The sequence below is a fragment of the Dendronephthya gigantea genome, unplaced genomic scaffold, assembly GCF_004324835.1.
Source record: "Dendronephthya gigantea isolate DGI-Jeju-01 unplaced genomic scaffold, DenGig_1.0 000323F, whole genome shotgun sequence".
Taxonomy (NCBI): Eukaryota; Metazoa; Cnidaria; class Anthozoa; order Malacalcyonacea; family Nephtheidae; genus Dendronephthya; species Dendronephthya gigantea.
Window position 1 is genome coordinate 24,141 of NW_021163333.1, and position 26,686 is coordinate 50,826.

At 34.5% G+C, this 26,686-nt stretch overlaps 1 protein-coding gene and 1 long non-coding RNA gene across 8 annotated transcripts; both read left to right on the forward strand.

Annotated features, from left to right (window-relative positions):
* The first annotated feature begins 2,020 nt into the window (after positions 1-2,020).
* On the forward strand, positions 2,021-8,518 carry LOC114541925. 7 transcript variants are annotated; one of them, XR_003689403.1, is made up of 13 exons: positions 2,021-2,085; positions 2,860-3,314; positions 5,010-5,187; positions 5,347-5,544; positions 5,695-5,747; positions 6,113-6,151; positions 6,560-6,632; positions 6,944-7,041; positions 7,343-7,428; positions 7,564-7,703; positions 7,818-7,898; positions 8,009-8,103; positions 8,397-8,515. It is a non-coding gene; the product is annotated as an uncharacterized LOC114541925 (long non-coding RNA). The 7 variants fall into 7 exon arrangements; XR_003689406.1 differs by lacking the exons at positions 2,021-2,085; positions 6,944-7,041 and adding exons at positions 2,587-2,710; positions 7,042-7,101 and having other exon boundaries at positions 8,397-8,518; XR_003689401.1 differs by lacking the exon at positions 2,021-2,085 and adding an exon at positions 2,587-2,710 and having other exon boundaries at positions 6,944-7,101; positions 8,397-8,516.
* Positions 8,519-20,825: 12,307 nt separating this feature from the next.
* On the forward strand, positions 20,826-22,721 carry LOC114541924 (ribosome-binding protein 1-like). Its single transcript, XM_028561719.1, has one exon. The coding sequence runs from the start codon at positions 20,826-20,828 to the stop codon at positions 22,719-22,721; it is 1,896 nt and encodes a 631-aa protein (XP_028417520.1).
* Positions 22,722-26,686: the final 3,965 nt, after the last annotated feature.

Here is a 26,686-nt window from a genome sequence, read left to right on the forward strand (position 1 = left end):
CGCAGGATCAAGTGGAAGCTGGTTGAGGTATATACTATAGGTATGCATGATTAGTGCATGTGCATGCTGCATGGCATTGGATCCTCCTGGTGGTCTAACCTAGTACATTCACACATCAAGTGGCATTTCAACCTTTTCGACAATGCATGATAACAGGAAATTTCTCACAGCTCTTATGAGGGCATTTTTCGAGTTTTCTCGTTAAAAAAATTCCTAGTTTTGTCACTTGTGTGAATAAAAGTGAAATCCAATGACGTAGCGTCTGCGTATGCATGATGGCTTTAAAGCGTTCAAAAGAAACTAACAAAATGCAATTTGTTAGAGAAAATATCGAATTCGTATTAACCTAATTTTAGATTAATACGAAGGTAATCGCGAGTACTTATATGATTATATAAGTTCTCTCTTCAGCCTGTTATAATGCGTTTCGAAGGACCGTCCATCAGTGGCAACAAAAATTATACCTTAGCATGGAATTTTGAAGTTTGAAGTGAAAAAAAATAAGTGCTTTGCTGTTTAGACACTAGTACTCTTCTTTTTCCCTTGTTCGTATTAATTTTTTGGTTTGCAGTTGTAAGCTTTGAAAAATCCGATTAATCCCGAACATAAAGGAAATAAACGTAATCTAATCACTTTTACTAACTTGATGAAATTTGTATAAGAGGAGAAAACATACCTCCCAAATTGCATTGCATGATAACTGGACTTATAGTGGGGGTATCTCGAGGTATAATGTTTAAACTGTAGGTTTAATATTGTATAGTACTCTCTTGCCTGAAAAACAAACCCTTTAAAGAAAACCGGCTTTGCATTTTGACACACTTACTATGTTGTTTAATTTCTTACACGCCCAACCGTCGAGATGCTGTTGAAGAAGAAGATAACTGTTTGGAGTGGAGCAATGAAGCAAGTGAAATTCGATACATTGTTTACCAAACGTAATTATACGTTACGAAAATTTAAAGGTAAGGGAACATTATTGATTAGCCATATTGAGTAAGTTGCATGTTCGGCCCGATTACGTTTATTTCCTTCATGTTATCGTCTACATCAGTTTGATATGAAAAAGCATGCAAGTCGTGAATACGAAGTATTTTTTTATCATAAAATGAACATTTGAATAATTCGGAAATAATTTTTGTTGTCATTGTCGGACAAAGCGCAGTTGAATGTCTAAGAGCATGATGTTTTGCGCGCTCTAAATGTGCGCGCGCTCCGCAGGTTAAACCACCAGAAGAATCGAATTAACGAGGATCAAGAATTGCATGGCAATTCCTGGGACTCGGTTTGAAATTAGCGGAGCTGAAAGGATGAATTATAGATAAAAACTGAAGTGCATGTCATTGCGGACGATTTCTAATAAAAATACCAAATTCGGACCGCCGGTCAGGTAACCTGGAGGGTTTTTCACCGGGCACTCCGGTTTCCCTCCTTTTCGTTTGGCTTTAAAAAAGAGTGTCCAGGCCTGGGGCCAAACCAAAACGTGTTGTTTGATAGTGATAAAAACGCGTTTGTGGCTTCTGGGTTCGATTCCCAGAACACTGTCGTAAAAGAATTTTAAAAAGATGGTTGTGGAATCATTACTTAATTTACGTAAAAAATAGGAAATATCTGGCATTGGGATTAGCACGTAATAGGTCCTCATGGTCAGGGCCGCGGGGATAAAGCACTGTTAAGGGGGAGGGCATCTCCTGTACTCCAAAAACCTGGGAACGAAGGATGGGGGGGCATCTCCTCCCCCAAGAAAATTTTGAAATTTACCAGGCCTCCTGTTTAAAAACCACTGTTTAAAACATTGTCTTTGAAGTAATAAAAGGCAGTTGAACTTACAATCTAGACGAAACTCAGTCTTTGCACTTGCAGTCTCGAAGAAGTTTGGGAAAAGTTGGAAGTCTTGCTTAGGTACATGGTGATATTCCTGCCGATTTTTACTGCTTTATCTTGTATATTTCGGTTGAAAATGTCAAATGCAAATGAGCGGTTACTTTAATTTAGTGTTTCCTTGCTTATTTGATTCCAGAACGAACTATGGCGCCGAAAGATGGGGAAGGAAAAACGTAAAGGCTTTCTCGCAGCAAATAATAGGTATTATTCTATTAATATTTTTCTATTTTGCATTTGTGACTTGAAAAAACACGTGTGTGTTCGTGGTAGTCCTTCTTGGAGAACTGTAAACATTCCTTCAACTACAGATATCTCGTTGTCGGAATGGAACTCTAATATAAGATAAAGTAGTTTTCTCTAGTTTATATCTAAGTTTATATGCGTAATTTTTTTCTTTTGTATTGTGCATGCTTTATAAAAAGTATATGATATCGAATATACTTTTTATGATATTAAAACAGGCAAAAAAAATAAAAAATTTCAACCGCTCTTCACCGCAATTTCGGCTCTCTTCACCGCAATTTCCACCGCTCTTCACCGCAATTTCCACCGCTCTTCACCGCAATTTCCATCGCTCTTCACCGCAATTTCCACCGCTCTTCACCGCAATTTCCAGTCGCTTCTACGCATGTGCGAGCTTTGTTTACATTTTTCGTTTTGGTGTGGATCCATTTCATTTGCACAACATGAACTATCCAGAAAACTAAATTAAAATGGCGGACGCATCAAGAGTGAAGAGTGGAGCTTTATAAAACCATTCAACAATTGTCTTTTAAAAAACAACCAAATAAATATTTTGAAAAACAACTACTGGAAGATATCTCCTGTAAGTTTGTCGATTTTATCTAAGTTTGAGATACTGTGTATAATTATGTTTACAGTGATTGTTGGATGACTATTAAATTTGGATAAAAGATTATACTCAGATAATGATTTTGTTATAAAATACCTTCGTACTCTGTTCTAATATTGCAGGATTCAGATTTATGAGCAAGACAATCGTGCTTCAATGGTCAAAGTAGCTCTTCTGAGTGTGTTTCATCAGCGACATCAACGCCATGTGGGTCAACATCACTGAATGAAACTGCTTCAATACGAAAGCTTACAAGTGAAGATATAGATAGAAGAGAGGATTTTGATGGCGAGTATGGTTATCGAATGATTGAACTTTCAAACCTAGCAAGTGCATTTCAGTCCTTGCATAATTGGGAATTAGGTGGAAAGTTGAAAGTTACCAATGATGAGTCTCGTAGATATGGAAATAGCAAAGTCATTGTTGAGTCAGATGTTGCAGAGATTGCTGTGAGTTATGATGGCACATGGGCTAAGCAAGGGTTCACTGCAAACTTTGGAATTGATTTTGTTATTTCTGTTGACACTGGTGAGGTTCTTGACTATGGTTTTGGATCCAAATTATCGAAGTTTGACATGTATGTATGTGATATATTATTGATAATTGGTGATAAAGTTGCCAACCTTAGTATAAATTAATATATGCTAATCACTGAGTAGCGTGTACGCGCGCAGAACACGAGTGTTGGGCTACCTATCATATTACATGATGTTTCACCATTCGTTCTCTCACTTCTCTGAGCAAGAAAAAAAAACAATCCCGAAAATTCAACCACATTCACCACAAAGAACAACCACGCCTCGTGTTTTAATAAGTCACTGTTGGTATCTTATTCTTGATTTACTCAAATATATGGATCGCTTCTGACGCTTCACCCTCGCAAAATTTTGTAGATGCTTTAATATTTGTGCATGGTGAGACTGAAGTGAAGACTTCTGAAAATCGGACAATTAATTGATAATTGTCATGTAATTTCCTGGTATAACATCTCAACCTAAACATTGTAGTTAGAATATAATAACAATATCAACCTCAAATTCAAGCTAATATTTTGTATGCAATCAAGCAAAATTTAGAAATGCTGGTTGTTAATTTCACTGCAATTATTACACAAGATATAATTACAATCCTTTATTATTACCCAATCCTGTTAGAATTGCTATCACATGTGAATGCAATATAATTTTTTTACACAATCATTATTCAATTATTGTTTTCAGAATAAATTATGCCTTAGGAGGCCTTCTCCAGACAATATTTATTGCAAGCTACATGATATTTGCTCCAATATTCGGCTATATTTGTGAAAGATACAGTCGCAAGCTCATTATGATCTATTGCCTCGTTATCTGGTCCTTAACAACATTTCTTAGCACACTACTTAATAAACACCTATGTAAGCTTTTACTGATTTCATACAGTGAGTTAGAAGTCAGATATGTTAAAAACAGAAGGAAAATAGTGGGTTAATGAATAGTTTGCAGTATATTTTTACCAAACCTAACCAACTGAATTTACCACTGTAATTAGAACTTCATCATCACAAATTATTTCTTGCAACTCATTATCAAAAAAATTATTATGTTTAAAATCCTCTGGGCTATTTTAATCAGATAATTTAAAATGGACACTCATGAAGCACAATTCCACATGGTATAATAATGGACTGCAGTATAATATGCACCCTTCTGTGGCTTCCTTAATATTTTACTATAGAAATTTTATTTGTGCCATACAATTGTGGAAAAATTACAGTGCATGTGTAATTCAAATGTTGTTGCCTAAATGATACGGCAGCATTTTGTTGTTCGTCAATGGCAATTGCTGTGACAATATTTAAGCCTGAAATAATGGGGTGCATTGTACCTTTTCAGCTACCTTTTTTGGCAGCTCATTTTGGATGTCATCAGTGCACAAAGGCACCTGATGCAAACCATGAGCAAAATAATCGAACACCCACTGTGCCATAAAATTTGGTGCAGGACCCCTTGCACAATTCTGCAAGCCATCAGCACTCCAGCTGCCTTAAAATAACCCTCTTGAGTGATATGGTGCTCGGTACAGGAACACCATCTTCAAAAAGTCTGATTTTCATTTGATCCAAGGTTTCTATTATTTCATTTTGGGCAATATTTTAAGGATTAGGCTGCTTTGATGTGTAATATTGAATAATATATATAACGCATGCACTTTAAGGTGAATATCATAGCGAATTGGCAACATATCGACCTAAAAAAACATGTATCCACTGAGGACAATTTCTTCTTTAAAGGGGTCCCATTTTTATTAAAATCGGTCAAGTATTCGCACAGGAATCGCAAATTAAAATCAGCAAACCACTTTGAATTATCACCGGAGTTTATCGGCATTATCATACCATGTGATCTTCTACGATTGTCAGCAAGATTGAAGATTGTTCGAAGAAGAAGGAGTTCGCCGTTGACTAAAACGTAAGTTCTGGCTTAAGTTCTTCGACTTGCTGTATGCTGCCACGGTGGGGGTTTCTTTTCCCCGCTGGGGTGGTATACAACGATCATTGCACTCTGCTAGTTCCCACTGAATTACTGAATGTAGCTCAGGGTTTCTTTGCTTTTTTTCGTTGTATATAGGTTTATCTGAACAGCCAGTTGTCAAAAGATGAAGTAGAAATATTTTCTTAAAGCTGTGACAGTTTAATATCAGTTCAACTGATTCAGTTGGGGAACTTGTGGAGGTGAATTTCAAAATAGCGATGCCACAGAGATGATGCCATGTGGACCTTGTGGCTTTCACCTTTGTGGGCAAGCTGGTCGTGCTGTGTGTTCAAAGTTAAGTATTTTGTTTTCCTCTTAATCTTCTAAAGCAAATCGTTTGGTCAGAAATAATGCAAAAAACCATGTACAATATGAAATACTCTTCCTAAAAAGCTAGCTAATTCAGCTCCAATTTTAATACGAATTTTCCCTTTAAATATCTAGCATGAAGATGAAGCCGATTTCGAGGGAATCTTTCAACGTGCTAGCCAGTAAAGGTATTAAGCTCATAACATTTTAGTGATATATGGCATGTTACATTGTACGCCCAGAAAGTAATATGGCTCGGCTTTTAATCCTTCTTTAATTTGCCGTGCTGGATGCTGTATTTCCCTGGATGAAGGGATACTTAAGCTAGAAATCATTTGAACCAAATTAAAAAGGTTATAATCTTCTCTGCCATGTGTTTATTTGTAGGTAATTTATTACCTGGGCCAGTAGCAATTTTAGTTTAAAATAACAGCATTCTGTCAATGTGACATGTAAAACTGACTGCTTTTTGCTTTGTAAAACAGCCACACCTTTATTCGTTGAAATTCTTGTACTTAATCATAGTTTGACCAGCACTTTTTTTTTGTTCAAGATTTGTGTTGGATATGTTCCTGTTTCTTCAGAAGCCAAGGTAAGATTGTTTCCTTTTCACATGAGACTTATATTGGTTTATAATGTAGAAAGTTATATTAATTATTAATTAATTCCCAAGGAAATTGTACTAGCTGTTTAGTAACTGGAAACTTTCAGGCTTTAAATTCATGAATTGAAGCCACATATTGAATATTGATACTGAATTATGTACTATTCATCTTATTATATCTGCTTAATGTTGCTCCAGTATGTGTGATCAAACCAGATGCATTTACCTTATATTTTGGATGTAAGGAAAGTTGCTAGCACTTTACTCTTCATGAAATCTGATGGGGAAAAACCAACCAACAATTACTATATCAAGATAGTAACCATTCCATTTTACAGTCTACATAGAGTTAACTATAATATGGTGACTTATGCTTATTATTTGTAACATTCTCAGGCTTCCTAGTGGCCACGTTGCATTTTGAGGTATATACTTTGATGATTGGAATTTACCCTCTTCGATAGCCAAGGTAAGATTCTTTCCTTGCACAGGACACTTATGTATCATAGGTTATATAATGTAGCCAGAAATTTATATAGGTATATTAATTTCTCAAGCAAATTGTACTAAATGTTTAGCTACTGGGAGCTTGCTACTACCAGGAATATATTGCCTTGGTGAAACAAATACCATATATACTGATGTACGAAGAGTTTTATATACTGATGCACAAAGAGTTATTATATACTGATGCACGAAGAGTATGAAGAGTTATTAAATATAGCTAGCAACCCATATCATGTTTACCAGTTCAAAATTTTGCACCCAACCTAATACCAGGTTCAAATAACTCAAACAAGCTGCATTGCTGACCTTTTTGTCTCTGGTAGAAGAACACGAATGTTGGCTTTGTTTTATTTTGAAATCCCCGTTGGCAGGTGAGAAAGATCATTGTTAAGTTTTATCTGACTCCAGGATGTATTTGATATGTTATGCTGGTAGGTGATTTTAACTGATACAATTATGCAGTATAAATATAGTTAGTTTGTGTAGGTTTCTGCTGTAGTAAACACTGAATCAATAACAGATCATGAGATCCAGTATGCCATTCCTGGCTTCAAAATAATTGTTCTTTCTTATTTTAAGTTAAATATGTATTTCTGAAATTATATAAATTTATTATTTCGGTAAAGACATTTCTATAATATAATTGTTAGCAGTTGTCTTGTTTCATTGTAGATATAGACAGAGCCACAGCATCGGCATTGCAAATCCTACTATCACATTTGTTAGGAGATGCTGGCAGTCCTAATATTGTGGGTTTGGTATGTAATATACAGTTTGTTTTACCCAAAGCTATAAATCACAGGAGAAATATTTTCAGCTAGCTAGCAACCCATATAATGTTTACCAGTTCAAAATTTTCACTTATGCCAAAGAGCCAACAAACGTATTTTTAGGCATTTCTTTCTTCATCATTCATGGTAACCGACTGAATACAAATTTAAACAATTCAAACAAACTGCATTGCTGACTTTTTTGTCCCTGGAAGAAGAACACAAATGTTGGCTTTGTTTTCTTTTGAAATCCCTGTTGGCAGGTGAGAAAGATCATTATTATACATTTTATTTGTCTCCAGGATATTTTTGAAAGTATTACCATTATCAAGACTAGATTATTTCATTGTCTTAACTATATAGTGAAAACTTTTTAGTGGTCTCTCAAGATGTTGTTGGTTCAAAAGTATCTTCTGCATTTAGTGGTGACAATTATTTTATAATAGAGAAAACACAGGGTATGTAAACATGTGAAATAAACATGTTAACTTGATGTGTTCAGGTAACTTCAATCTTGGGTGTGCTTCTTATCATCTTGTGCTTTATATCTGTTGTTGAACCTGTCTAGGGGCAAATTGAAAAGACTCAGGGTGATATCGTTGCAGACAAGGATGTTATCATTCGTCGTTCATGGTTGAATGATGTGAAACATATGTTATGCTGGTATGTGATTTTTAACAACAGATGTTGCTTACTGCAGGATGAACTGTTTAGAGCTGATAGAATTATCCAGTGTAAATATAGTTAGTTTGTGTAGGTTTCCTGCTGTAGTAACGCTGAATCAATAAGAGATGATCCAGTATGCCAATCTTGGTTATGTCATTGATCCTGGCTTCAAAATATATTGTTCTTTCTTATGTTACTTAAACATGTTTTTCTGAAATTATATAAATTTAATAATTCCGTAAAGACATTTCTATAATATAAGTGTTAGCAGTTGTCTTGTTTCTTTGTAGATACAGACAGAGCCACAGCATGGGCTTGCAAATCTTGCTATCATATTTGTTAGGAGATGCTGGCAGCCTTATATTGTGGGTTTGGTATGTAATATATAATTTGTTGTGCCTAATAAAGCTATGAATCACAGACACGCCCGCTTAATCTAATTATGATGTCACTTTCGGTGGGCGGGGCTTTTTTTGCTACTTCCTTACGCTTTGATTTTCAACTTCCGATTTTTTGTGGGCGTAGTCAGACACGCCAATCTAATTATAACGTCTTCTCCGGTGGCGGGGCTTATTTCCCTACTTCCTTACACTTTGACTTTCAACTTCCGATTTTTTGTGGGCGTGGTCAAACATGGCAATTCAATCTAATTATGATGTCACTTCCGGTGGGCGGGCTTATTTCACTACTTTCTTACGCTTTGACTTTCAACTTCCGATTTTTTGTAGGCGTGCTCAGACACGCCTACTTAATTTAATTTTGACATCACTTTTGGTGGGCGTGGCTTATTTCTCTACTTCCTTACGCTTTGACTTTCAACTTCCGATTTTTTGTGGCCGTGGTCAGACACGCCCACTTAAATCTAATTATGACGTCATTTCCAGTGGGCGGCGGTTTTCTCGCTACTTCCTTACGCTTTGACTTTCAAGTTCCGATTTTTTGTGGAAGTGGTCAGACACGCCCACTTCAGCACGCCCATTTTTAGATTCACTTTTTTTCTCCAGATTCAAATTGGGATTCCCTTTTTTCTCGAGATTCATTTTCAGTTTCACTTTTTTCTCCAGATTTATTTTCGGATTTGACTTTTTTCTTGAGATTCATTTTTGCTGTCAGATTCGGATTCAATTTTTATCTCCAATTCAGATTCGGATTCAAATTTTGTCAAGACTCATTTTTGGTTTCACTTTTTTCTGCAAATTCATTTTCCTCTTCTGCGAAATAATTGTGAAATCACAATCAAAATTGTCAACTCACAATCAAAATTTTCAACTCACAATCAAAATTGTCAACTCACAATCAAAATTGTCAACTAATAATCGAAATTGTCAACTCACAATCAAAATTGGTTTCACTTTTTTCTCCAGGTTCATTTTACCCATCTCTTTTTTCTCCAGATTGATTTTGGATTCAGTTTTTTTCCTCCACATTCAGATTCTGATTAACTTTTTTCTCGAGATTCATTCCCGGATGGATTCACTTTTTTCTCGAGATTCATTTTTGGAATTCATATTTTTCTTTAAATTCTAATTGGGATTCACTTTTTTTTGGAGATTCATTTTTGGTTTCACTTTTTTCTGCAGATTCATTTTCTGATTCGACTTTTTTCTCGAGATTCATTTTCGCTTTCAGATTCGGATTCAATTTTTTTCTCCAATTCAGATTCGGATTCACATTTTGTCGAGACTCATTTTCGGTTAACTTTTTTCTCCAAATTCATTTTGCGCTTCTGTGAAAAATTGTCAACTAACAGTCAAAATTGTCAACTCACAATCAAAATTGTCAACTAACAAGCAAAATTTTCGAATCACAATCAAAATTTTCAACTCACAATCAAAATTGTCAACTCACAATCAAAATTGTCAACTCACAATCGAAATTGTCAACTTACAATCAAAATTGGCTTCACTTTTTTCTCCAGGTTTATTTTCTCCATCTCATTTTTCTCCAGATTCATTTTGGATTCAGTTTTTTCTCCACATTGAGATTCTGATTAACTTTTTCTCGAGATTCATTCTCCGATGGATTCACTTTTTTCTCGAGATTCATTTTTGGATTCAGTTTTTTTCTCCAGATTCAAATAAGGATTCACTTTTTTTTTGAGATTCATTTTCGGTTTCACTTTTTTTTGCAGATTCATTTTCAGATTGGACTTTTTTCTCGAGATTGATTTTCGCTTTCACATTCCAATTCAGATTCGGATTCACATTTTATCAAGACTCATTTTCGGTTTCACTTTTTTCTTCGAATTCATTTTCCGTTTCTGCGAAAAATTTTCAACCCGCAATCAAAATTTTCAACTCACAATCAAAATTCTCAACTCACAATCAAAATTCTCAACTCACAATCAAAATTGTCAAATAATAATCGACATTGTCAACTCACAATCAAAATTGGTTTCACTTTTTTCTCCAGGTTCATTTTACCCATCTCTTTTTTCTTCAGATTGATTTTGGATTTAGTTTTTTCTCCACATTCAGATTTGGATTCACTTTTTTTTCGATATTCAGTTTTGGATTCACTTTTTTTCTCCAGATTCAAATTGCTATTCACTTTTTTCTCGAGATTCATTTTCGGTTTCACTTTTTTCTCCGGATTAATTTTCGGATTCGACTTTTTTCTCGAGATTCATTTTCGCTTTCAGATTCACATTCAATTTTTTTCTCCAATTCAGATTCGGATTCACATTTTGTCGAGACTCATTTTCGGTTTCACTTTTTTCTCCAAATTCATTTTGCGCTTGTGTGAAAAATTGTAAACTAACAATCAAAATTGGCAACTCACAATCAAAATTGTCAACTCACGAGCAAAATTTTCGAATCACAATCAAAATTTTCAACTCACAATCAAAATTGTTAACTCAGAATCAAAATTGTCAACTCACAATCGAAGTTGTCAATTTACAATCAAAATTGGCTTCATTTTTTCTCCAGGTTCATTTTCTCCATCTCATTTTTCTCCAGATTCATTTTGGGTTCAGTTTGTTTCTCCACATTAAGATTCTGATTAACTTTTTTCTCGAGATTCATTCTCGGATGGATTCACTTTTTTCTGGAGATTCATTTTTGGATTCAGTTTTTTTCTCCAGATTCAAATTGGGATTCACTTTTTTCTCGAGATTCATTTTCCGTTTCACTTTTTTTTGCAGATTCATTTTCGGATTCGACTTTTTTCTCTAGATTCATTTTCGCTTTCAGGTTCGGATTCAATTTTTTCTCCAATTCAGATTCGGATTCAATTTTGTCAAGACTCATTTTCGGTTTCACTTTTTTCTCCAAATTCATTTTCCGCTTCTGCGAAAAATTGTCAACTCGCAATCAAAATTGTCAATTCACAATCAAAATTGTCAACTCACAATCAAAATTGTCAACTCACAATCAAAATTGTCAACTAACAATCGAAATTGTCAACTCACAATCAAAATTGGTTTAACTTTTTCTCCAGGTTCATTTTACCCATCTTTCTTTTCTCCAGATTGATTTTGGATTCAGTTTTTTCTCAACATTCGTATTCGGATTAACTTTTTTCTTGAGATTCATTCTCGGATGGATTAACTTTTTTCTCAAGATTCATTTTTGGTATGAGTTTTTTTCTCCAGATTCAAATTGCGATTCACTTTTTTCTCGACATTCATTTTCGGTTTCACTTTTTTTTGCAATTTCACTTTTGGATTCGTCTTTTTTCTCTAGATTCATTTTCGCTTTCAGATTCGGATTCAATTTTTTCTCCAATTCTGATTCGGATTCACATTTTGTCAAGATTCATTTTCGGTTTCACTTTTTTCTCCAAATTCATTTTCCACTTCTGCGAAAAATTGTCAACTCACAATCAATTGGTTTCACTTTTTTCTCCAGGTTCATTTTACCCATCTCTTTTTTCTCCAGATTGATTTTGGATTCAGTTTTTTCTCCAGATAAAGATTCGGATTCACTTTTTTCTCGAGATTCATTTTTAGATTCAGTTTTTTCCTCCAGATTCAAATTGGGATTCACTTTTTTCTCGAGATTCATTTTCGGAATCACTTTTTTTTCAGATTCATTTTTGGATTCACTTTTTTCTCAAGATTCATTTTCGGATTCACTTTTTTTCATGAGATTCATTTTCCGATTCATTTTTTTCTCGAGATTCATTTTTAGACTCACTTTTCTCGAGATTCATTTTCGGATCCACTTTTTTCTTAAGATTCATTTTCGGAATCACTTTTTTTTTCAGATTCATTTTTGGACTCACTTTTTGCTTGAGATTCATTTTCGGAATCACTTTTTTTTTAGATTCATTATCGGATTCACTTTTTTTTCGAGATTCATTTCGGATTCAGTTTTTTCTCTTGATTCATTTTCGGAATCACTTTTTTCTCGAGATTCATTTTCATTTTCACTTTTTTCTCGAGATTCATTTTCGAATTCACTTTTTTCTCGGGATTCATTTTCGGATTCACTTTTTTCTTGAGATTCATTTTTGGCTTCACTTTATTTCTCGAGATTCATTTTCAGAATTACTTTTTTCCTAAAATTCATTTTTGGATTCACTTTTTTTCTCGACATTCATTTTGGGAATAACTTTTTTTTCGATATTCATTTTCGGATTCACTTTTTTTCTCAAGATTCATTTTCGGATTCACTTTTTTTTCAGATTCATTTTCGGATTAACTTTTTTCTCCAGATTTATTTTCGGATTCACTTTTTTCTTGAGATTCATTTACGGATTCACTTTTTTTCTCGAGATTGATTTTTTGATTCAATTTTTTTTCAGATTCATTTTCAGATTCACTTTTTTCTAAAGATTCATTTTCGGATTCACTTTTTTCTCAAGATTCATTTTTGGATTCACTTCTTTCTCATGATTCATTTTCGGAATCACTTTTTTCTTGAGATTCATTTTCGGATTCCTTTTTTTTCTACAGATTTATTTTTGGATTCACTTTTTTCTTGAGATTCACTTTCGGATCACTTTTAATTGAGATTCATTTTGTATTCACTTTTTTTCTCGAGATTCATTTTTGGATTCTCTTTTTTTCTTGAGATTCATTTTTGGAATCACTTTTTCTTGAGATTCCTTTTCGTATTTACTTTTTTCTCGAGATTCATTTTTGGATTCACTTTTTTTTCAGATTCATATTCTGATTCACTTTTTTCTTGAGATTCATTTTCGGAATCACTTTTTTCTTGAGATTCACTTTGGACAACAAACTTTTTAACAACATTTTAACCACCTTTTTAACAACTTTTTAACAATTTTTTAAAAAACTCTCTAACAACTTTTTAACAACTTTTTACCAACTTTTTCACAACTTTTTAACAACTCTCTAAAAACTTTTCAACAACTTTTTAACAACTTTTTAACAAGATTGTAGCAATTTTCTAGCAACTTTTTAACAACTTTTTAACAACTTATTAACAATTTTTAACAACTTTTTAACAAATTTTTAACAAATTATTAACAATTTTTTAACAACTTTTTAACAAATTTTTAACAATTTTTTAAACAGAAGAATTTCAGATATCAAAATAGTGAAAAATATTTTTGCAAAGTGGTATTATGTCTTAGGCTAATGTGTAAAGTGAGACACAGGTAGCCCTAGAACGACACAGGTAGCCCAAGACAGGCACATTAGCTCAAGAAAAAAGACGTTTTTTCAAAAAAAATTTCAGAGAATTAAAGAAAGTTAAAAAATGTTAATATACGAAGTTTAAGATTTTTTTTATGAAGACTTAATTTGTCTTAGGTTACCTGTTTCGAAGCAGACACAGGTAGCCCAAGATAGACACAGGTAGCCCAAGAGAAAGACTTTTTTTTCCAAAAAAATATCAGAGAAATAAAGAAAGTTAAAAAATGTTAATATATAAAGTTTAAGATTTTTTTTTGATGAAGACTTAATTTGTCTTGGGTTACCTGTTTCGAAGCAGACACAGGTAGCCCAAGATAGACACAGGTAGCCCAAGACAAAATTCTTTGTTGGTAAAAAAATCCAGATTAATTAAAAAATATGTAAATGCTTAGAGCTTGATAAAATCACTAGGATTAGGATTTGGTGTAAAAATTTGTGTGAAAATGTGGGTGAAAATAGATTTAAAAATGGTGTAAAAATAATGTCAAAAAATATTGTAAGTATGGTGTAAAATTGGTGTAAAAAAGTGTGTAAAAAGTGTGTAAAAAGTGTGTAAAAAGTGTGTAAAAGTGTTTAAAAAGGTGTGTAAAATTGGTGTAAAAAGTGTGTAAAATTGTGTAAAAATGGTGTAAAAATGGTGTGTAAAATGGTGTGTAAAAAAGTGTGTAAAATTGTGTAAAAATGGTGTAAAAAGGGTGTAAAGATGGAGTAAAAATGGTGTAAAAGTGGTGTAAAAATGGTGTTAAAATGGTGTAAAAAAGTGTGTAAAAAGTGTGTAAAAATGGTGTAAAAAAGGTGTAAAAAGTGTGTAAAAAGAGTGTAAAAATGGTGTAAAAAAAGGTGTAAAAAGTGTGTAAAAAGCATGTAAAAAAGTGTGTAAAAAGTGTGTAAAAAGTGTGTAAAATTGTTGCAAAATTGGTTTGAAAAAGTGTGTAAAAAAGGTGTAAAAAAGGTGTAAAAAAGGTGTAAAAAAGTGTAAAAAAGGTGTAAAAAAGTGTATAAAAAGTGTGTAAAAATAATGTAAAAATGGTGTCAAATGTGTGTAAAATTGGTGTAAGAATGGTGTAAAAAGGTGTGTGAAAAAAGTGGAAAAACGATTTAAAAACGGTTAAAAATGGTGCAAAAGTGGTGTAAAATTGGTGTAAAAATGGTGTAAAAATTGTGTAAAGATGGCGTTAAAATAGTGTAAAATATTGTACAAATGGTGTAAAAATGTTGTAAAAATGGTGTTAAAAATGTGCAAAAAGTGTTTAAACAGTGTGTAAAAAGTGTGTAAAAAAGCGTGTAAAAAGTGTGTAAAAATGTGTAAAAAGTGTGTAAAAAGTGTGTAAAAATGGTGTGAAAAGTGTGTGAAAATGGTGTTAAAAAAGTGTAATAAATAGTGTAAAAAGTTGGAAAACGTGTGTAAAAAAGTGTGTAAAAAAGTGTGTAAAAAAGTGTGTAAAAAAGTGTGGGGGGGAGGTGCAAAAAGTGGTTAAAAAGTTGTTAAAAAGTGGTTAAAAAGTTAAAAAAAAAGTTGGAAAAAAATTTAGAGAAGATGTGGAAAATGTTAGGAAAAAGTTGGGAAAAAGATGGGGAAAAATATGGGTAAAACATGGAGAAAAGGCTGGGAAAACGTTGGGAAAGAGTTAAAAAAAATGTTGTTAAAAAGTTGTAAAAGAGTTGGGAAAAAATTTGGAGAAAGATGTGGAAAATGTTGGGAAAAAGGTGGGAAAAGTTGGGAAAAAGTTGGGAAAAAGTTGGGAAAAAGTTGGGAAAAAGTTGGGAAAAAGTTGGGAAAAAGTTGGGAAAAAGTTGGGAAAAAGTTGGGGAAAAGTTGGGAAAAAGTTGGGAAAAAGTTGGGAAAAAGTTGGGAAAAAGTTGGAAAAGAGTTGGGGAAAAGGTTGCAGAAGGATGTGGAAAATGTTGGGAAAAAGGTAAGAAAAAGTTGGAGAAAAAGATGTGGAAAATGTTAGGAAAAAGTTGGGAAAAAGATGGCGAAAAATATGGGTAAAACATGGAGAAAAGGCTGGGAAAACGTTGTTTTTTCTCCAGATTCAAATTGGGATTCACTTTTTTCTCGAGATTCATTTTCCGTTTCACTTTTTTTTGCAGATTCATTTTCGGATTCGACTTTTTTCTCTAGATTCATTTTCGCTTTCAGGTTCGGATTCAATTTTTTCTCCAATTCAGATTCGGATTCAATTTTGTCAAGACTCATTTTCGGTTTCACTTTTTTCTCCAAATTCATTTTCCGCTTCTGCAAAAAATTGTCAACTCGCAATCAAAATTGTCAATTCACAATCAAAATTGTCAACTCACAATCAAAATTGTCAACTCACAATCAAAATTGTCAACTAACAATCGAAATTGTCAACTCACAATCAAAATTGGTTTAACTTTTTCTCCAGGTTCATTTTACCCATCTTTCTTTTCTCCAGATTGATTTTGGATTCAGTTTTTTCTCAACATTCGTATTCGGATTAACTTTTTTCTTGAGATTCATTCTCGGATGGATTAACTTTTTTCTCAAGATTCATTTTTGGTATGAGTTTTTTTCTCCAGATTCAAATTGCGATTCACTTTTTTCTCGACATTCATTTTCGGTTTCACTTTTTTATGCAATTTCACTTTTGGATTCGTCTTTTTTCTCTAGATTCATTTTCGCTTTCAGATTCGGATTCAATTTTTTCTCCAATTCAGATTCGGATTCACATTTTGTCAAGATTCATTTTCGGTTTCACTTTTTTCTCCAAATTCATTTTCCACTTCTGCGAAAAATTGTCAACTCACAATCAATTGGTTTCACTTTTTTCTCCAGGTTCATTTTACCCATCTCTTTTTTCTCCAGATTGATTTTGGATTCAGTTTTTTCTCCAGATAAAGATTCGGATTCACTTTTTTCTCGAGATTCATTTTTAGATTCAGTTTTTTCCTCCAGATTCAAATTGGGATTCACTTTTTTCTCGAGATTCATTTTCGGAATCACTTTTTTTTCAGATTCATTTTTGGATTCACTTTTTTCTCAAGATTCATTTTCGGATTCACTTTTTTTCATGAGATTCATTTTCCGATTCATTTTTTTTCTCGAGATTCATTTTTAGATTCACTTTTCTCGAGATTCATTTTCGGATTCACTTTTTTCTTAAGATTCATTTTCGGAATCACTTTTTTTTCAGATTCATTTTTGGATTCACTTTTTGCTTGAGATTCATTTTCGGAATCACTTTTTTTTTAGATTCATTATCGGATTCACTTTTTTTTCGAGATTCATTTTCGGATTCAGTTTTTTCTCTTGATTCATTTTCGGAATCACTTTTTTCTCGAGATTCATTTTCATTTTCACTTTTTTCTCGAGATTCATTTTCGAATTCACTTTTTTCTCGGGATTCATTTTCGGATTCACTTTTTTCTTGAGATTCATTTTTGGCTTCACTTTATTTCTCGAGATTCATTTTCAGAATTACTTTTTTCCTAAAATTCATTTTTGGATTCACTTTTTTTCTCGACATTCATTTTGGGAATAACTTTTTTTTCGATATTCATTTTCGGATTCACTTTTTTTCTCAAGATTCATTTTCGGATTCACTTTTTTTTCAGATTCATTTTCGGATTAACTTTTTTCTCCAGATTTATTTTCGGATTCACTTTTTTCTTGAGATTCATTTACGGATTCACTTTTTTTCTCGAGATTGATTTTTTGATTCAATTTTTTTTCAGATTCATTTTCAGATTCACTTTTTTCTAAAGATTCATTTTCGGATTCACTTTTTTCTCAAGATTCATTTTTGGATTCACTTCTTTCTCATGATTCATTTTCGGAATCACTTTTTTCTTGAGATTCATTTTCGGATTCCTTTTTTTCTACAGATTTATTTTTGGATTCACTTTTTTCTTGAGATTCACTTTCGGATCACTTTTTAATTGAGATTCATTTTTGTATTCACTTTTTTTCTCGAGATTCATTTTTGGATTCTCTTTTTTTCTTGAGATTCATTTTTGGAATCACTTTTTCTTGAGATTCCTTTTCGTATTTACTTTTTTTCTCGAGATTCATTTTTGGATTCACTTTTTTTTCAGATTCATATTCTGATTCACTTTTTTCTTGAGATTCATTTTCGGAATCACTTTTTTCTTGAGATTCACTTTGGACAACAAACTTTTTAACAACATTTTAACCACCTTTTTAACAACCTTGTAACAATTTTTTAAAAAACTCTCTAACAACTTTTTAACAACTTTTTACCAACTTTTTCACAACTTTTTAACAACTCTCTAAAAACTTTTCAACAACTTTTTAACAACTTTTTAACAAGATTGTAGCAATTTTCTAGCAACTTTTTAACAACTTTTTAACAACTTATTAACAATTTTTTAACAACTTTTTAACAAATTTTTAACAAATTATTAACAATTTTTTAACAACTTTTTAACAAATTTTTAACAATTTTTTAAACAGAAGAATTTCAGATATCAAAATAGTGAAAAATATTTTTGCAAAGTGGTATTATGTCTTAGGCTAATGTGTAAAGTGAGACACAGGTAGCCCTAGAACGACACAGGTAGCCCAAGACAGGCACATTAGCTCAAGAAAAAAGACGTTTTTTCAAAAAAAATTTCAGAGAATTAAAGAAAGTTAAAAAATGTTAATATACGAAGTTTAAGATTTTTTTTTATGAAGACTTAATTTGTCTTAGGTTACCTGTTTCGAAGCAGACACAGGTAGCCCAAGATAGACACAGGTAGCCCAAGAGAAAGACTTTTTTTTCCAAAAAAATATCAGAGAAATAAAGAAAGTTAAAAAATGTTAATATATAAAGTTTAAGATTTTTTTTTGATGAAGAATTAATTTGTCTTGGGTTACCTGTTTCGAAGCAGACACAGGTAGCCCAAGATAGACACAGTAGCCCAAGACAAAATTCTTTGTTGGTAAAAAAATCCAGATTAATTAAAAAATATGTAAATGCTTAGAGCTTGATAAAATCACTAGGATTAGGATTTGGTGTAAAAATTTGTGTGAAAATGTGTGTGAAAATAGATTTAAAAATGGTGTAAAAATAATGTCAAAAAATATTGTAAGTATGGTGTAAAATTGGTGTAAAAAAGTGTGTAAAAAGTGTGTAAAAAGTGTGTAAAAAGTGTGTAAAAGTGTTTAAAAAGGTGTGTAAAATTGGTGTAAAAAAGTGTGTAAAATTGTGTAAAAATGGTGTAAAAATGGTGTGTAAAAATGGTGTGTAAAAAAGTGTTAAAAATGGTGTAAAAATGGTGTAAAAAGGGTGTAAAGATGCAGTAAAAATGGTGTAAAAGTGGTGTACAAATGGTGTTAAAATGGTGTAAAAAAGTGTGTAAAAAGTGTGTAAAAATGGTGTAAAAAAAGGTGTAAAAAGTGTGTAAAAAGTGTGTAAAAATGGTGTAAAAAAAGGTGTAAAAAGTGTGTAAAAAGCATGTAAAAAAGTGTGTAAAAAGTGTGTAAAAAGTGTGTAAAATTGTTGCAAAATTGGTTTGAAAAAGTGTGTAAAAAAGGTGTAAAAAAGGTGTAAAAAAGGTGTAAAAAAAGTGTAAAAAAGGTGTAAAAAAGTGTATAAAAAGTGTGTAAAAATAATGTAAAAATGGTGTCAAATGTGTGTAAAATTGGTGTAAGAATGGTGTAAAAAGGTGTGTGAAAAAAGTGGAAAAACGATTTAAAAACGGTTAAAAATGGTGCAAAAGTGGTGTAAAATTGGTGTAAAAATGGTGTAAAAATTGTGTAAAGATGGCGTTAAAATAGTGTAAAATATTGTACAAATGGTGTAAAAATGTTGTAAAAATTGTGTTAAAAATGTGCAAAAAGTGTTTAAACAGTGTGTAAAAAGTGTGTAAAAAAGCGTGTAAAAAGTGTGTAAAAAGTGTGTAAAAAGTGTGTAAAAAGTGTGTAAAAATGGTGTGAAAAGTGTGTGAAAATGGTGTTAAAAAAGTGTAATAAATGGTGTAAAAAGTTGGAAAACGTGTGTAAAAAAGTGTGTAAAAAAGTGTGTAAAAAAGTGTGTAAAAAAGTGTGGGGGGGAGGTGCAAAAAGTGGTTAAAAAGTTGTTAAAAAGTGGTTAAAAAGTTAAAAAAAAAGTTGGAAAAAAATTTAGAGAAAGATGTGGAAAATGTTAGGAAAAAGTTGGGAAAAAGATGGGGAAAAATATGGGTAAAACATGGAGAAAAGGCTGGGAAAACGTTGGGAAAGAGTTAAAAAAATGTTGTTAAAAAGTTGTAAAAGAGTTGGGAAAAAATTTGGAGAAAGATGTGGAAAATGTTGGGAAAAAGGTGGGAAAAGTTGGGAAAAAGTTGGGAAAAAGTTGGGAAAAAGTTGGGAAAAAGTTGGGAAAAAGTTGGGAAAAAGTTGGGAAAAAGTTGGGAAAAAGTTGGGAAAAAGTTGGGAAAAAGTTGGGAAAAAGTTGGGAAAAAGTTGGGAAAAAGTTGGAAAAGAGTTGGGAAAAAGGTTGCAGAAGGATGTGGAAAATGTTGGGAAAAAGGTAAGAAAAAGTTGGAGAAAAAGATGTGGAAAATGTTAGGAAAAAGTTGGGAAAAAGATGGGGAAAAATATGGGTAAAACATGGAGAAAAGGCTGGGAAAACGTTGGGAAAGAGTTAAAAAAAATGTTGTTAAAAAGTTGTAAAAGAGTTGGGAAAAAATTTGGAGAAAGATGTGGAAAATGTTGGGAAAAAGGTGGGAAAAGTTGGGAAAAAGTTGGGAAAAAGTTGGAAAAAAGTTGGGAAAAAGTTGGGAAAAAGTTGGGAAAAAGTTGGGAAAAAGTTGGGAAAAAGTTGGGAAAAAGTTGGGAAAAAGTTGGGAAAAAGTTGGGAAAGAGTTGGGAAAAAGGTTGCAGAAGGATGTGGAAAATGTTGGGAAAAAGGTAAGAAAAAGTTGGAGAAAAAGATGTGGAAAATGTTGGGAAAGAGATAGGGAGAAAATTGGGAGAAAATTGGGAGAAAGTTATGGAAAAATTTGGGAGAAGGTTGAGAAAAATTTAGGGAAATGTTGGGAAAATGATGGGAAAGAAGTTATGGAAAGGTTGGAAGAAAGTTGGAAGGAAGTTGGGAAATGGTGTGGAAAAATGTTGGGAAAATTTTGAGAGAAAATTTGGAGAAATGTGAGAAAGGGTTGGGATATGTTGAGAGAAGTTGTGAAAAAATTGAGAATGAATGGAAGGGAGGGAGGAGAAAAAGAAAGAAAGGAGAGAGAAGAAAGGGGAGGGGGAAGGAGGGGAAAGGAGGGAGCAGGAAGAGAAGGCAGAGGAGGAGAAAGAAGGGAGGAAAGGAGAGGAGAGGGAGAGGGAAAGAAGAAAAAAGAAGGGGAAGGAAGAGGGAGGGAGAAGGAGGAAAAGGAGAAGGGAAAGAGGGAGGGAGAGGTGAGAGGGGAGAGAGGGAGGAAAGGAGGGGAAAGGAGGGAAAGGGGAGAGAAAGGGAAGAAGAGAGAGGGGGGAGAAGAGAAGGGAAGGAAAAATGAGAGGGGAGAGAAAAGAGAAGGAAGGGAAAAAAGAGGAAGGAGGGAAAAAAAGGGGAGGGAGAAGAGGGAGAGGAGAGGGAGGGAGGAAAAAGGGGGAAAGGGGGGAAAGGGGGAGAGAGAGAGGAGGGAAGGAGAAAGAGAGGGGAAAGGCAAGGGGAGAGGAAAAGAAAAAAAAAGGGAAAGAAAAGAGAAGAGAGAAAAGGAAATAGAAAAGGAAGAGGGGGGGAAAAAAGAGGGAAGGGGAAGGAGAAAAAAGGGAGAAGGAAAAAAAAAAGGAGAAAGAAAAAGAGAAGAGAAAGAAAAGGGGGGAAGGAAAGAAGGGGAAGAGATTAGAAAGAGAAGAAAGAGAAAAAAAGGGGGCGGGGGAAGAGGGGGGAAAGGGGGAAGGAGGGGAAGGAGAGAGAAAGAGGAGAGGAGGGGAAGGGAAAGAGGGGGAGGGGAAAGAGAGGAAAGAGAGAAGGGGAGGGGAAAGAGAAGAAAAGGGAGGGGGAAGAGGAAAGAGGAGGGAGGGGGAGAAGGAAAAGAAGAGGGAGAGGGGAAAAGGAAAAGCAGGGGGAAGGGGAGAAGAAGAGGAGAGAGAAGAGGAAAAGAAAGGAGAAGGGAAAGGAAAAGAAAAGAGGAGGGGAAAAAGAGAAGAGGGAAAGGGGAAAAGGAAGGGAAGAGGAAGGGGAAGGGAAAAGAAAAGGGAAGGGGGAGAAGGAAAGAGGAAGGAGGGGGGAAAAGGAAAGAAGAGGGAAAAGGGAAAGGGAAAAAAAGGGAAAGGGAAAAAAAAGGGAAAGGGAAAAAAGGGAAAGGGAAAAGAAGGGAAAGGGGAAAAAAGGGAAAGGGGAAAAAAGGGAAAGGGGAGAAAAGGGAAGGGAAAAGAGGGAGGGGGAGGGAAAGGAGAGAAGAGGGAAGGGGGAAAAGGGAGGGGGAGGGAAAGGAAGGAAGAGGGAAGGGGGAAAAGGGAAGGAGAGGAAAGAAAAGAGAAGGGAAGGGAGAAAAGAAAAGGAAAGGGGAAGAGGAGAGAAAAGGGAAGAAAGGGAAAGGGGAGAGGGAAAGGAGGGGAAAGAAAAGGAGAGGGAGGAAGGAAAAAAGGAAGGAAGGGAAGGGGAGAAGGGAGGGAAAGGAAGGGGGAGGAGAGAGGAAGGAAAGAAAAAGGGAAGGGAAAAAAAGGGAAGGAAAAGGGAGGAGGGAAAAAGGGAAGAAAGAAGAGGAGGAAAAAGGGGAGGAAAAAAGGGGAGAAAAAAAGGGGAGAAAAAAGGGGAGAAAAAAAGGGAGGAGAAAAGGAGAAAAAAAGGGGGAAAAAAAAGGGGAGAAAAAAGGGGGGGAAAAAAGGGGAAAAAAAAGGGGAGGAAAAAACAGGGGAGAAAAAAAAAAAAAAAAGAGAAGAAAAGGGGGAAACAGAGGGGGGAGGGAGGAGGGGAGAGGGGAGGGAAAGGGGGAGAGGAAGGGAGAGGGAGGAGGAGGGGGAGGAAAAAGAAGAGAAGACAGGAAGAGAGAAAATTACGGGTCTCAGAGGCGAAAAACGGTCAGCCTTAGGGTTGGGGTTTGCCATGGGGTCAAGGGTATGCCATAGGGTTGGTTTTATTTCTTTTTTGATTTTTAGGAGTTTAAAACGTTTTCTAGGAACATGCAGGGTTGTTTTAGGCTCCAAAAAATATTTTCTTAATTTTAAACATTTTTTCAGATTTGTTCGAGCAAATTAAAATTTTAAATTTTTTTAGAATAATGGTTAGGGTTAGCTAAGCTAAAATTAAAATTACGATTTTAGAAGTTTAAAGGGTTTTCTAGGGACATAGAGGGTAGTTTTAGGATAAATATAATATTCTTTTTATTTCAAAAATTTTTTCAGATTTTTTTGAGGCATTTAAAATTTTGGATTTTTTTAGGGTAAGGGTTAGGGTTAGGGATAGATAAATTTGATTTCTTAAATTTTGAGGGTTTGAGAAGGGTTTCCTAGGGTTATAAAGGGATGTTTAGGGATAATCAGAGTTTTTTATTAATTATGAAAATTTTTTCAGATTTGTTCGAGAACTTTTTAAACTTTTGGTATAACCCTAGGGTTAGGGTTAGGGTTAGGGTTAGGGTTAGGGTTAGGGTTAGGGTTAGGGTTAGGGTTAGGGTTAGGGTTAGGGTTAGGGTTAGGGTTAGGTTTAGGGTTAGGGTTAGGGTTAGGGTTAGGGTTAGGGTTAGGGTTAAAGAACATGTCAGTGTTATTAATGAAAATTTATTTATTTTTAGTCTGGATTTTACAAAAATGGAATCTTTAGCTCACATCAAACGAGACAATCAGACTTATCACTGCTTCATAGACGTGTGCGAAAAGATCTTCACAGACACTCCAAAAAGCACCGTTAGAAACTGGCTAAAGTCCCTAAACATCTCGACAACACCCTGTGCCACTTTGGAAGAGAGAATTCACTTTCGTCGACGGAATGCTTCTTTGGGTGCCACGTTTAGCCTTATTCGAGATGAAGACGTGACCCGTTTGATTGCATATCGCAGTGAAGGTGCGAGGAAGCGAGCCAGACATTCTCACAGTAGTTCTGCCACAATCCTCGACGCTGGTGATGTCCCCAGTCCGAGCCTCGCGACCACAGACAATCCAATTGTCAGACATTCTCACAGTAGTTCTGCCACAATCCTCGACGCTGCTGATGTCAAAAGTCCGAGCCTCGCGACCACAGACAATCCAATTGTGTCTTACAATCTCAGCGGCGAGTCAGACAGCGATGCACAAGAACCGCCTGTAGAAAAGAAATTTAAAGATGAAACGACGTCGCCTAAAAGAAATACGTATAGCATCCCATTAGACAGCGCGCCTGAAAGATTGAAGAATGAGGTAAAAGACTTGCGCCATTTCTACCTAAAAGCATTGAACTATAATCGTCCTGGGCCGGCGTTTTCAAAAACGACCGTCGACAAAATGGTTGAAAGAGCCATGAGCTTTATGTACTTCTGCTTGAACGTGAAAAACATTGCCATGTTAACCTTAGATCTATTTAACAATATCGAACTCTATACTAGTTACGTAGAATATTTAAAAGGGACCCGAAATCTTAAACCCTCAACTATAGTTGCGCATCTTATAATCGGTATAAACGTTTTGAAATTTAATTTGGCAAACTTTCAACCGAATTCGCCCGACTCGGAGAATGCATCGCGAACCATTTCAGCTTTACAATCATTTCAGCGACACTTTCAGCACGAAAGCAGCATGATATCCAAACTTCATAAGGAGGGTTTTACGAGCAAGGCAACTCAGCAGTTTTATTTCGCGCACGTTTTAGAAACTCTTCGTAACATACGCGATAAGTATTTGGAAACGCATGGGCTTGGAAAAAAGTAGGCACTTGCATGATTTTGTACTCTTGGCAACTTACTTAAGAGCCATTCCTGGCAGGTCGAAAGAATTACGGACCATGAAATTGCATATCGAAGCGGACTGCGGAACTTTCGATTTCACTTCGGTGGATGGCGGTAATTTTATCGTATTTCAAGAGGGCAATAGCGTTGTAATCGTGCAATTTGATTTCAAAACATCAAAAAGTATTGGGCCGACCAGAATCGATGTTTCCGATGACGAAGATCTGGTGTATTACTTGCAATTATATACTAAGGCAAGGCCATCTTTACTGCTCGGCAAGTCGCATGATTTCTTCTTTCTCAACAAGCGAGGCGCGCCTTTTGATAGCAGCAGTTCAATTGCGAGGTACATTGGCGATATTTTCATGCGCGAGGTTTCCATTCGAGCGAGCACTAATGCGTTAAGGCATGCTATCATCACATATTTCAGCACTTTGGACGACTCCAAAGATATAAATGTTAGAAAAAGTCTTGCGCTTTTAATGAAGCATTCGGTCCGATATCAGGAAAGCACGTATAACGATTTAACACACCACGAGAAAACGCAAAAAGGCCGAGAAGTTATCAGGGAAAAAATTGCGTCAAATATCTTCGGTGAAGCGGATTTTATTGCATTGCCTGACGAAAGCGATTGCCAAAATGATTCCGGGGACGAATTGTTACCAGCTGTCGGTGACATTGTAGCACTGCTTGATCCAGTTTCCACCAAAAATCACATTTCCTTTTTCATAGCAAAAGTCGCGAGATTCACGCAAAACAAGCAGCAAGCGCATTTAATTAGCATGGAGCTTTTGCCGGATTCCACAAATTTGTATAGACTGAAACCAGGCAGAACTTGGAAAGAGTCGGTTAAGGCGTTGGTTTTTCCTATAGACATCGTTTATAATGCGACAAGCAAAGCATACGAATTGCGCACGCTCTCTGATGATATATTCGACATTGTTCATGGTACGTCGAAAAAGTAAAATCCAGAAATATATCGAGCATGAAAAAGTCAAAATTTACTAGAGGGTTCTGTTATAATTAATAATCTTGTTCTGTTATAATCATCAGTATTCACTTGTTCAGATTTTGTTGGGATTTTAAATAAATATATGTATTCAAAATCTACACGTTGTGTCAAATTTGAGTTCTCTCACTGAGCATACCCCATTTATCAAATTACCCATCAAAGTTTGCATGAGGAATATTTTTGTCCTGATTTTACATTCACTTTTATACCTACCTGCATAATTGATACCTAATAAACCTTTTCAGTAATCTATGTGGAAAGATGCGAAACATCCGTCTGCTATATGGGACGCCTTGAGCCTCGTTCTCGTGTTATAGCTTATTTCCAGAATTTATTGGTCAAACTAAAAATCTTTTTCATGCATGCGTTGAAAAAGGATGTTTTGCACCTTGCTCGTGAGGGTAAAACTTAAAATACATTCCATTTAAGGTGGTTCTAAATTTAAAGCTTTGTGTCGTCAAATTGTTGTGACGTATTACCGAAAAGTTCTATTCTATCACTCCATCTTTACGATATAGATCAGATAGCTGAGCCCGATATCATGCATTGCGGACAGCGGCTTAGATACGCGCATGCGGGCATTAACGCAAAACACGAGTTTCATTGATGAAAATATAAAATATGGACAATTTTTTGCAAATATATGCTTTATAACTTCTTTAAATCTCGAATATGGATGTTTATATGAACTTTGAAGGCTGAAGTATTGTTTAAAATCATCGATTCGTCATGTTCACTCCAAAGAATGGCTCGGACGAAGGTTTGCCCTGCTCTCAATAATTACAATAAACCACTTGAAAAGCACTTACAAACCTATCAAAGCAATTGTCACGTAAGTTTTTTTTATAATTTTAATACTCGTACTTGCAAAAGAGTCTAAAATAGGCAAGTTTGTCTTCGGCAGGCGTGCTATCACTGGTTTAAGATACTATTTTTTAAGATACTTCCTATTATGAATAAATGGGTATTTTTATTAATAATTGAATGGGATTTTTTCAGCTTCCATTATTATGATTATCATTATTATTTTATATTGTTGATAAATCTTTATCAAAGTGTCTAGAGAAAGACAGTTCTTTGATCTAATTATAATCAGTATAACTTATTAAATGCCTGAAGTTCTTCTGCATGACATATGCAACTCAATATATCACATGTATGTA